General features: G+C 37.2%; 1 protein-coding gene across 1 annotated transcript in view; it reads right to left on the bottom strand.

The window, feature by feature from the left end:
* Window positions 1-34: 34 nt before the first annotated feature.
* The window catches only part of XPO1 (exportin 1), a gene marked incomplete at its 3' end in the record, with an annotated part of 34,070 nt that continues 21,416 nt past the window's right edge, over window positions 35-12,688 (bottom strand). Inside the window, exons 11-23 of the mRNA XM_009573601.1 lie at window positions 11,856-12,053; window positions 11,052-11,190; window positions 8,942-9,123; window positions 7,939-8,095; window positions 7,664-7,827; window positions 6,850-6,984; window positions 5,735-5,918; window positions 4,113-4,219; window positions 3,498-3,692; window positions 2,336-2,504; window positions 478-612; window positions 210-369; window positions 35-131 (exon numbers count right to left, since the gene is read on the bottom strand). Coding sequence (XP_009571896.1) covers window positions 35-131; window positions 210-369; window positions 478-612; window positions 2,336-2,504; window positions 3,498-3,692; window positions 4,113-4,219; window positions 5,735-5,918; window positions 6,850-6,984; window positions 7,664-7,827; window positions 7,939-8,095; window positions 8,942-9,123; window positions 11,052-11,190; window positions 11,856-12,053 — 2,022 coding nt within the window. The remainder of the gene's footprint in view (window positions 132-209; window positions 370-477; window positions 613-2,335; window positions 2,505-3,497; window positions 3,693-4,112; window positions 4,220-5,734; window positions 5,919-6,849; window positions 6,985-7,663; window positions 7,828-7,938; window positions 8,096-8,941; window positions 9,124-11,051; window positions 11,191-11,855; window positions 12,054-12,688) is intronic.

The raw sequence follows: 12,688 nt of genomic DNA, 5'->3' as shown, positions 1-12,688 counted from the left end.
GGGGCGGGTGGGGCGGAAGGAGCACCAAACATACCTTGATTTGGACCAGGAAATCCCTTAGGTGCTCCTTGAAGGCAGGAATATCCTGGTTTAAACTGAAGAGTCCTGTTACAAACAGCTTAACCTGGGCACTAACAGTAAACACATCAGTTAGTATTTCAAGACATAAGAACCCACTTAAAAGTATTAAAGAATGACGGCACGCTTACTCTTGCAGGTGAGGAAACGCAGATTTGAGAAGATTAGCAACATACTCCTGAATAAACATTTGGTTGTTCACTGGATTTCCAGGGTTTAACGGAGTACTTATTTTTCCCTCTTCTACTAAGTTGAACATGTATGCAAGGATTGATGCATGCATTGTCAAACCTGAACAGATCAAAGTTAAGAGTTATTATTCAGAACAGGATGCGTAACATTATCTTGATGTTCAAAAGGATTGTTTTCATCAACCGGCTCACATATATGCGTTCTTACCAGCAGTGTGTGAGGTGTCTGTTACAACTGAGAAAATGTGCTGAAGGATATCACAGAAATATGTCTGATAGAAACTCTGGGCAGCAGTCTCTTCTTGTGCAACATTCTGTAGTAGAGTATAAAGTATCTGAAGTCCTGGAAAATTAAAAAACTAAGTTGACCAACGGAACAATATTAAAACGTCTATGCATATTTTTGCCTTTTCCAAAGTGTCCTGGTTTCGGCTAGGATAGAGTTAATTTTCTTCCTAGTAGTTGGTGTAGTGCAGTGTTTTGGATTTAGCATGAGAACAATGTGATAATGCACTGATGTTTTAGTTGTTGCTAAGTAGTGCTTATATTAAGTCAAGGACTTCGCAGCTTCCCATGCTCTGCCAGGTGCAGAAGAAGCTGGGAGGGGGCACAGCCGAGACAGCTGACCCAAACTGGCCAACGGGGTATTCCATACCATATGACATCATGCTCCGTATATAAGCTGGGGGGAGTCAGCTGGGGGGCAGCGATCGCTGCTCGGGGACTGGCTGGGCATCAGTCGGGAGGGGGTGAACAGTTGTGTCACTTGTTTTTCCTGGGTTTTGTTCCTCTCTCTTATTGTTTTACTTTTCATTACAATTTATTATTATTTTTTTATTTCAAGTATTAAACTGCTCTTATCTCAATCCACGAGTTTTCTTACTTTTGCTCCTCCGATCCTCTCCCCCATCCCACCGGAGGGGGGAGCGTGAGCAAGCGGCTGTGTGGTGCTCAGTTGCCGTCTGGGGTTAAGCCACAACAAAGCAATACAAATATCCCCAGAAATTCTGATAGGCACCAAAAAGACAAGTATTACACATGCAATTATTTTCTCAGGCATTTCCTCAAGTAGCCACTAGAGGGCTGTAGCTACATTTACATGGCATGCAGATTTTATTTGCACTATTAGATGACAGAAGCAAAAAGAACCAATCACGTCACTTTATTGGTACTAATGAAGGTGAGAGAAACCCTCTACCAAAAGAAATGTTTGCTAATTTAAGAAGGGAAAGTGTTTTAATTTTTAATATTACATGAAAAGTTAAATTACTTTACTAGGTGAAACGCAACTGAAAGGTATCTTTTATCCCCATTCCTTCCAAACACAAACACAAGGCAATTGGCTAAAAACTAAATGGCTTCACAACAATTTTTTTATCCAGTAGTCAAGGTAGTGCACTAAGCCCAAGATCTTAAAAAAAATAATGTTTTTAGAATTTAAGACTTTTATATAGCCTCTCCTAGTCTCCCTTGATAACTGTCGTTCTGGAGGGCTTTTTAATTACTCAAGTCTGTTAAATGAAGTGATACACTCAGCTGCTCCATGAAATCTCATCCTAAGTTTAAACAGCTTGCTCTTGTCCACAGGAAGCATAATCCACCTTCTTAACAATCTAAAGTGTTTCCCTTTCCTTATGCCGTGGGCTCGCTCCCAGACCGCGAGTTCAGCCCGCACCCCAATCATTCACTTTTCTGCTGGACTTTTCAGTAGTTACTGAGCAACCGTCTTACCGAGGTATTAAGTCAAACACCGCAGGCAGCACTACAAAAGTAGAGCTGTAACACCAGTTTTAGCAGCAGTGAGCTGTTGCATCAGTTCAGCAGAAACTGTAACAGTGCTCTCTTACAGCTACGGGCATGAAACAGCATCCAAGTATTGCAGCCCATTAACCTGGCTGACAACTTGAAGCTGAGACAGAAGAATATTATTCTTGTGCAAATGCAGTACAGAATCATGTGACTGGAATGCTAAGTTTGACTAAAGAAAAAGACGCAAGAAAACAGCATTCTACTAGAAAATATCTGATACTGCAAACGAAGTCTGCATATTAAACAGTTCCATTTACCTGTGTCTGCAACATTTCTCATTGTGTGTTTGAAAGCCCAAATAATAGAATCCAGAACAAGTTTGAACTGTGCAGGTGGAATGGCCAGGAATGCTGGGAAGCAATGAGAATTTACAGCCTGAAGTAGCAAGAAGAAATTTGTTCTATGTTCAGGATATTCTTCAAAGTCCTAGAAGGAGAGGGGGGGAAAAAAACCAGTCAAGCTTCCTAAAGATCCACCATAAGATCTTCTGTTAAGTAGAGTGAGTCAATAGCTGACATAGAACAGCATTTAGATCCCAGGCTTAAAATAACCTTAAATGCAAAGCAAAGATTACATTTCTCAGGGAACTTTTTTCCCCATTTTTCCCCACCAAAGCTTGGTAAGATCATCTTCTAGACCTACACAACACTGGCAGGCCAAGCCACGTTTTGTCAGTACAGAACCTTAATCACTACTCAGTCCACAGATAAACAGACAGATGGTCTCAACACTGGTTAAGCACCTACGTTGCTACAGGGGTACAATTTCTGGTTACACCCTATTGCAAAGTAGCACCAATTCAGCTGGGAGTGCTCAAGTATTATGCAAATACATATCGCACACTATAGCATAAGAATTGCATTAGCGAGGAAATACTCAAAATGACTGATCAGTACTTATATCCATAAATTTTAAATATTTATGAATTTTAGCAGTTAGTCCTACACTGACATTTGACTGAAGTACACTTCTGCTTCCAGAAGCATGACATTCCAAGTCCCTAGAACAGAAAAATTACTAGTGACAAACTGAGAGCTAAACAGAGAAATTTTTAAGGCAATGAGATTAAGACATCCAACTAGACAGCCAGACTTCAACACAAGTATGGTCGTTTGAGCAGAAATTTCTCGAAGTGCCACAAATGCACTTTTTGACTGCAAAAACCAGGGAGATGATCCACAAGACACCACATATGGAAATGATGTTCACAGAAAGAAGGCACGAACCCCTGTTTAATTTCCATAAGATGAAAGCTGTGTAGTAACTACATTCACTACATCCTGCCTCCCTTCATTGCAAGGAAAGGGTATCTTTCACTTAGAGATGTACCAACAGCCAAGACTAGTACTCTTACAAAACCCCATTTTTTTGTCTTCAGTCATTAGGGAAACACCTTATCCAAAGTTTAAATATAAATACCTTGTTGATCATATTTAACGTGCACTCAAAAACAGCATCAAATATCTGAGGTATTTCAGCAGTAATGTGTCCACCCAGCTTGTTTACAATGATAGCCATAGTACTAAGTACTTCAGGTTCTCTAGCGGCTGGAACATTTCTCTGGTAGTCAATGAGAACTGCATCCAACAAGGGAGGAACAAAGTTTTCAGCTACCTAATCAAAAGAGTAAGCCACGGTTATAACAACACAGTTATTGAAAAAAGTCTCTAGCGTACAATTTATAGCAAAGTTTGTTGTTTAGTTACAGGCAATACTTTTCCTAAGGAAGCTGAAATACGTTACCCTTCCATGAACTCCCCACCCTCCATATCCATCCAGCAGGGCTTCCCATAGGGTTCTCTTAAACCTCCCTGAGTCGCTTTAAGATTACTCTCGGGTAAAATTAACTGAAGTATCTCAAATGTAGCTCAGGCTTACCTCTGTATGACCATACTTTCTCCATTATATTTTACAGACCTCCTGAAGCAAGTTCCTGTGACCAACTGATTCAGTCAACAGCAGAAAAAAACCAACCAAACAAATTTCATCCTAAATCTGTCTTACGAGTTATTTGTACAAAATAAATCTACTTACCATCTGAGGATCACTGGACCTGCTCACCCAGCCAGAAATTAGTTTTAAAGTTTCCCTTTTTACAGTCCTCATACTTCTAATCAAGGGCTGCTTTGTTACCATTTCACCTGAAAAGTTTTAAATCTTCAGTTAATCAGGTAAGGTGTAACAAAAAGATTAACTTAAATTGGTATTACAAAAGAGAATGCTTGATTTTTATATCCGAACTACAAAGACTATTAAAGACTTCTTATGCATATTGTGCAAGTTAAAAAAAAACCTACCTTCCCATTCTAGCTCCATAGATCCAAGTTGCCATTTAGCATTACAAAACTACTACTGACAGTACCTGACTTAGAGAGTTCAAAAACAAAGCTGCAACTTACTTTTCAAGTAGGGGAAATCACGCATATTCACTTAACTACCTGGACTGAGCTTACATCGGGTTCTCATTAAGTGATGGCGGGGAGGAGAACAACAAAGTTCCTAACTTCATTTAAGAGAAATAATCCTTCCACTTGTCTTTGCGTGTAAAGTCCACACTTATCCTTAAGCAGCCTTATCCTTAGTTCAGTTCTTACCCCCAATCATTGTAGTCTCATTAGAGAAACCTGATGTAATTAACTGCACAGCCATACAACCATTACAGTACTTGCACGGGGAAAACCTGAAGAGTGCAGCCAAGAAAAGAAAGGTAGGCTCGCTTGTGCTGGCATCACAGCCATCTCTGGCAAGATAGAGCCAGTTGTGAAAACATGCTCTGAGGCAACTGCAATCACAGTAGTTGCTGATGAAGTAGCATGTCAGGACTACAGTCCTAGCAACTGCTTCCTGAACTTCACTGTTTCTGACAAGGACAAATTCCGGCCATTATAGCTGCAAGATCAAAAGGTATTGATTTCTCAGCCAGTTTTATTCTGAATTCTGAGAAGCTACTTCAAGGTCAACCAGCTGCTCTGTTACCAAGTTTTATTTAACATTCACATTTCCAAATATCATTATCTGCACTGGCAAGAAAACTGGTCATAACATAGAATCCAATAACTGACTCATTTAATCTTGTAATGAACTACTACAGAAGCACAGTCTACTGAGGTACCATAGGCCCTAATTTAGCTAGTAAAAATAGGTTAGGTAACTGATAATTACTTCTCAATGACTGCAAGCCTGGTTTATCATGACTTTCAGGCATTTTCGCTACAGTTACATTTCTGTAATAAAGCTATTTAGTAGCACAGTATCATACCGAAACCCTGCCAACATCTTTTGAAAAAATAAATGAGATTCTATTTAAAGATAGTCTTTTAATATTCAAAATTAGAGTAAGCTAAAAGAACCCATGCTACAACTTTGTCTCAACAAGATGCCTATTAATTCTAAGTAAGCATCTACAGTGTTTTTGCATCTTTCCTAAACTTTCTCATTTGTAGGTGTATTTTCCTCCCGCTGAAATCAGGAGTTCTTTATTTGAATAAAACATCTGGTTAACAGAAAAATCTAAGCAAGCATTTTCAGTCAGTCATTCTCCACTTTCTCGAACAATAAAATGAACACAGTAAAATTAGCCTACTTGGAATGTACTTTGAAACCTGATGACATACACCGCTAACCCTCATTTTCAGGAAGAACATGGAATTTCTTACCATTAGCCTGAATAGCTGCAGAAATATTTTCACTTAGGCACTTGTACACATTCAGCATATCTAAATAAATTCTTCCAAGCTGAATCACAAAGGGGTGTCCAACTGCTTTACATGCTCTTACATTGGTTTTCAGAATGCTACCAAGCTGCTTAACTGTTTCAGGATCCTTCAGAATATCAACATTCTGTTAAAAAAAAAAAAAAAAAGAGTCCATATTTTGTTTAGTGAATAAAACTGCCCTTTAGCTTTCAATATAAAGGTGTAACTTTAAATAATTTATCTTACACAGTGTTAAAGAACATATCGCTGAAATTTACAGACTTTATATATACTGCTGTTTACTTCATGGCACTTGCCACTACTTCAAACAGAGAGTCAGGACAAAACGTCAATTGACTTAATTCTGCTCTGCTGCAGAAGTATTTTTGCTAGAGTGGTACAAGCATTACTGTAGTTGAAGAAAGGAAAAAAAAAACCTAAGAAGGAGGAATTAAGAAAGTGAAAAGAGACAGAAGTGGTCCAAAGGAAAGACAGTCTATTCTTGTTTTAAGAGGGAAGTCAGAGTGAGAAAAGTAACTCAAGCTTGCTTAAGTTTCAGGATCTTATTTAGATTAACTCCAAATGGATAGATCTCTTGTGCAGTGCAAGACTGCTGTTCTTCAACGTGTGGAGATAAAGTATTTTGAAAAGACTGAAAGAAATGGAAGATAAAAGTAAGAAATAAAAATGTACTTTAAGAGAATGATGGAAGAGAAAGGAGGAAGAGTGAACAGTATTTTTAGCATTTTAACTTTTCTGTTATTCAGAAAGAAAACTCACTTCTAAGTCAGGTGAAAGGGAGCCTTGGAAAAAACTACTGAAACATTCTGTACAGTAACACAAAATTGTCCTTTAAATCAGATTAAAGCCAGTATTTACTTTGTCATTTAAGTCTCCTCTCTCAAAACAACTTTTACTGTCACGTCAATCACTGCTTTAGCCATCATTTAATAAAGTCCACCACAGCTACGTACACTTAATGTCATGCCATATGAAAAATAAACCCAGGGTAAAAGAAACATTTAGCAGGTTTTCTTTACCTGAACACAGAATACACGTAAAATTTATGAGCTTACTTTTGTTGCCTGTTGAATTATGCTGTCCCATACTTGATTAGGAAGCAACATGTATTTTTCTATCAGATGCTCCTGCACAGTCTGGTCTGTCTGTGCCCCAATCATGTATCCTACTGCTTCATAGAATGTATGCACCTGGATTGGAACAACAAGAAGTCAAACAGGAAGGTTATTAAAAACAAGAAAGGAAAATTTTACGCTGTTCTGAACTAACATATAGTGAAGGCTGAAAATGGGTTTCACTAAGTACCTTTTTTCCCCACTTGACTTTACACATATGCTATTTAACTCTTAACTAAATATTACCAGACATGTTTAAACTGTGGACTGGATTACATCACTCCTTTAAGTACCTTTTTCCCAATGCCAGATCCACGCTGCCCAAAGTTTCAGTACATTATTGCGACATCTCAGTGTGTCGCATGCGTGCGCGACTTTCTCGCTTCATGAGCTGTGCCCTTCCCACACGCAGGTGCTTTTGGATTGTTCCCCACCCCCCTCACAAATACAAGAGTTATAGGTGTACTATTATACGATATTCTTTCCCGAATCACAAAATTACATTCAGTGTCTTATTTCTTTGTTAAAACGTTCCAGAAATCAAAATTCCGATTAAATGCACTTTAATTCTCCTTCCAAGCGTTCTAATTGAGATCGCAGTAATGCAACCCATCATGCTATTTATACCATAACAGTGTCACTAACAAAAACCTAAGGAATATAATTCAAGCCTTGAAAACCACTACTACATTTCGATACAAAGTAACTTTTCATTAGTCTTTAGGAATTATCCACAATGCTGCATTAAACATACCTGTTGTGGCTGAAGGTCACAGATGATTGTATTAATATTGTTCAAGATTTCATCAATAAATGGCATGACCTCTCCCACTTGAACCTGAACAAAATGTCGGCGGCATTTTTGTGCTATTTTTATGAAGGTATCACAAGCCATATCCTGGACGCCATCATGGGTTTCTAAATTAAATCAAGTCAGTTACTGCTTTGTATTTTTCCCCCATACATGTCCATGTATGGGCATCTTTTTTTTTTTTTAATAATTAAAACAAGTGAAAAACAGATAATTACCATGCATAAATTCAAACAGCTTGTTGACTACTGTCTTCAAAAATTTCCAGTGAGCTCTCAAAAACCGTGGGTATTGACCTACTATATACATTATATTTGATGCAATAATGGCTTTATTGTCTTTTCCTCGCTTTTGTTCACAGAGTCCCAGGAGATCCTACAACATAACATATTTTTAGTTTCCTCTCCAAGTTTGTCCAGTTCAATTAAAAGCACTACAAGTATAAAATCCTACAAGGAGCTATATTAAAGATAAAGGAAAATAGTTGCCATAATCAAGTTCAAAGCCCAAATAAAAACAAAAAAAACCCAAGTAGGTTAAGACTGGGGTGATGCAATTATTTAAGTTTCAGCCAACCAGGAACACTGTGTTTTCAACTATGGAATCTCCATTTTAAATACAACTAAAGATTTCTGCAGGGGGGACTTCAACAAGCCTCACAGTATTGAATACTGACTGAGTAGTTGGTATCAATAAAAATACAGACTCCACATCAAATAGGAGAAATTAAGCTAAATCTTCTGTATGAATTTGTATGACTTAAGTAAGGCCCATTACTCTTGTAAAAATGTTTTGTTTTTTTTTTCCATGCACATATTTACCAAAAATTCAGTTTGATCAATGAATATATGGAAAACAGCAAAATAACAGAGTGCTAGCTAGTTAAAAATGTGGGTTATTTTGCCACTCTCCTTTATTTTATTAGCAATCCCTTTCCGTCTCTTCTGCATCCCCCCCAAAAAAACCCATTTCATCATAAATTAAGTTTTATCCCTGAAATTTTCACTGTGAAAAGGCTATTTGGATTAATGCATTGTTCATGGCTAACGAATTTATCAGCCTTAAATTCAGGATATAAGATTTTCCATTAATTTATTCTTATGAACTTGCTTGCCGTACAAGGTAGCTTACTAAGAACATAGAGCAGTACTTTTTGTAAACTTAGTTTCTTGAGCATGAACTATGAAGTGTGACAAAGGTATTAGTTTTGCACCACGATACCTTAATTACTGTAACAAGGAATCTTTTTTCATCTTCTTCATGCATTGCGCCACTGATTGAGCCTATAGCCCAACACAGGGTATTCAAATTTTTCCATGACCATTCTGTTCCATTCACTTGATTGTGAAGTTTTTCAGTCATAATTCGTTCTGTGTCTGCATAATCCAGATGTGTAAGATAAACTGAAAGACATCAATGTTGAACAGGCACATTTTAAAGCAACAACCTGGATCACAACTCCATAGGCAAAGTTAAATTTGTTTTAAGAAAGAGACAACTAAATTGTTAGGTACCTGAACTCATGACAGAATGAGCTAAAAATTTAGACACAAATTTGTTAAAACTGTATTTTAAAGACAGACAATAAATTTTATTGAGAATCTACATTTGTTCTAAGGCATCTCAGCAAAACACCACATGCAAGCGATGTGAAAAGTCTAAATCAATCAATGTCTCAGGTACCAGTCAAATCAGTAAAGTTGCGAAGTTAAATTATTAACAGAAGGCATACATACTGATGGTCTATAGGGAATATGGGATTGGCTACCTATGGGGGACATTATACAGTGTGTGAGAAGTCAATCAATTTTCTTCTGCTCTTTATTTCAGTGTCATTAAGTCTGCTGGTTGCAATAACCCACCATTAAATGGAGATGGTACTCCTGAACAAGTCTAGATGGGAAGATTCAAGTATTACAACTCAGACACTTGCATCAGCCCCTAATAGGATTACTGTCTCTAATATAAAATTCTAAATCCCAGCAAGTTAAAAGCAATTTAAGGCCAGATTCAGAAACAGTTTTTTACTGTACCACAGCTTCCACCACATTCTCGCCTTTTTTTTTTTTTTCCCCCTCCAAGAGAAGTGAATCTTAAAGGTAATACACTATAAGCAATAGTTAACACCAGAAATCAGACACTAACTAAATCTGCGTTTCCATATAAATAATCCTGTATCTGGAAATATGACGTAAGCTCAGGACATACAGTAATATTTTTGATAAAATAAATTAAACATTTAATACAATAAATCAAACATTTTTTTTCATGTTCCATATGGAAAGATATTAGAAGAATTAATCTAATGCTGGCTGTATCTACATCACAAGTACAAAGGTGAGGAAAAAAAAATTCACAAACACTTTGCATCACACAGCTTCCCCCCCCCGCCCCCAGTTCATAAACCTGTTACTAAACATTCAGTGTTCCCTTAAAGCATTTGCATTTGATAGAAAAATATTTAGTATTGAAGGTTTGATGTCCCAAATATATGACAATTCTAATCACCCCTGCTCCCTCATGTTGCAGTTAGAAAACTGAACTGTTTTTCTTGCCACAAAAAAATCTAAGTTATCACTACAATACATAGGGACTAACAATTCACTGATAAAACGGTCACAGTTGAACGTGAGACTTCTAAAGATAATAGTATACTAGTATGCACACACTAAAAATAAAATACACTTGCTACATTAAATGCTACAGAAATAGCGATTCTGGTGTTCTTCAGTGCACTCACAGCTTTTGATTTTTTTTTTTCTATACGATATGTAATTAATTGCAGCTTTTGTACTTTCAAGCAAGGTCATTATAAGACCTCAGCACTAACTTTGGAAAAAATTTTTGAAGATTAAGTTCAGGCCAGAATTTTGTGGTTTTTTTAAGAAAACTATAAAAAATTTTAAAAGTATTCAGAAGACGTATTGAAGGAAGAAATCATTTTTGCTGAGGAGTTCTTGGTCTACACAAGACTACAATTTGTGAAGTAATAACCAGCAAGTCCACTTCAGAAGAATCCTTCCAATTTAACAGCTTTCTGACAAAACTAAGGTTTCACTAGATCTTGAACATTTTGGTAAAGAAATATCAGAAGGTGTTGTTCAATGGGAAAAGGCAAGAGACAAAAATTAAGTAGTGTATTACTACTTAACCAAATTATACACTACATGCTTAAAAGGGAAGACTTCAGACCAACACTGCCTCCTCCCTTTCAAGTCTGTGTACTCCCCCTCACTGATAATCATTTTACCTACAGGTAATTCTGTAACATACATGCTGCTGATGCAGCTGCACAGACCTACAGCACTAAAATACCAGCTAGTACACTTACCCAATGTTTCTCTCATATTTTTATACAAGTTTATGGAATCTGTATCCTTCATGAATTCTCGTACTACTTCCCCTTGATCATTTTCCACAACTAGGACTTCTTCAGGTTTAGCCATTCGGCTAACCATTAGCAATCGAACCTGTATGTTGCAAAGGGAAGTTAAAATTGAATCAAACTGTAACACGAAAATATACACGTAGCTCCACAGGTGTTTCCAGAGCACTCTGGTCAGGCAGTCTGACCCATATAAGGGGTATATCCAGCACTTCATGAGATTAGCTCACATTAAGATTCTACACAGACATATTAACTAAAAAGCCATTAAGAATAGAGCCTGCCGATTTCTCTCTCTCCATGAACAAGCTAAGTAGTTAAAAAACCAAACGAAACCAAACACAAAAACCTATGAAGTATACTTTCTAGAGCTTCAAAACGTGTATGTAATGTTAGGAGTCTTTTAAAGACCACTTCTTCCACACACACACGTTTTTTTCCTCCAACTGTAACACTCCAGCCTTTATCTGTTTAAAGAAACAGTTTAATACAGATTTTTTTTTTTAAATTTAGTCTTACATTCATAGTGAGTATCTTAAAAAATTTGAAACACTGTATTAATAGTCCTGTCATCTACCAGTGTCACCTTAAAGTATTTTTGCAATTGCAGCACATTAAATAACTAGAGTTGAATCAATTACCAACTACTCAAAGCAAGAAAAGTTTTGTCATCCCTTACATGAAGCAAAATCTCTAAAATCAGGAACAGGATCTAAATCTTTACAGTACCTTTACTCAAGCATGGATTACCTTGGACAATACAGGCAAATAAAGCTGTCTCCTTGGAGGAACATCAAAGTGTTGACTTCCCGAAAGCAATGGAGAAGCAGATGTTGAAAACGGACTTTCCCTGTAGAGCTCAGCAGCTAAATGATTCCAATATTCAAGACAAATCTTGAAAATTTCAGTTTCTTCAACTTCTGATACCAGTAACATATAATGAAGAGCCTGGAAAAGTGGGGTTTAAACATCTGATTACTAATTATTTCTGTAGATAAAACAACAATGCTTCAAGTTCAGTTATCCAAATGATAACTGATAAAATGCCAAATTAACACAGAAGTTAGGAACAAGAGGCATTAAGATTGCAATGACATTACTTACAAGTCAGACTTCTGACCGGCGGAGCAACTCAAAAACAACGCGCCCTGTCAATTACTGTTATTTTCAAAGTGTGTATCAATTCTTAAATCTAAAGTAGCCTAAAGACATCTTTAAAAATGCCATAGCCAAATAAGCCTGTTTGTAAATCATCAAACTCGCAGCCTCTGGAGCTTCTGCAAGGCAACCCTCAACAGCTAGTTTCAAATGACTGCTATTCTCAAGACTATTCCTGCTACTTTGTTCTGGATCCTCAGAGCCTGAAGAACTGAAGGCAACCATCAAAGCCATACTGCTCGCTTGCTTTACACAGAAGCCACCTACCAGAACATTCCATTTCTATACTGATGGAACAGCCACAGCAGACTGAGAAGGGAAGGCCACTGATGCAATTCTGACAGACTGAGATACCAACCACAGAAATAAGAACCACATAGCCAAACATTTTTCGCCTAGCTTATTTTTCAGTCCCCTGGTAAAAG

The sequence above is a fragment of the Fulmarus glacialis genome, unplaced genomic scaffold, assembly GCF_000690835.1.
Source record: "Fulmarus glacialis isolate BGI_N327 unplaced genomic scaffold, ASM69083v1 scaffold37712, whole genome shotgun sequence".
NCBI lineage: Eukaryota > Metazoa > Chordata > Aves > Procellariiformes > Procellariidae > Fulmarus > Fulmarus glacialis.
The sequence above is the reverse complement of the archived record's forward strand: the minus strand, read 5'-3'. Positions and strand labels throughout refer to the sequence as shown.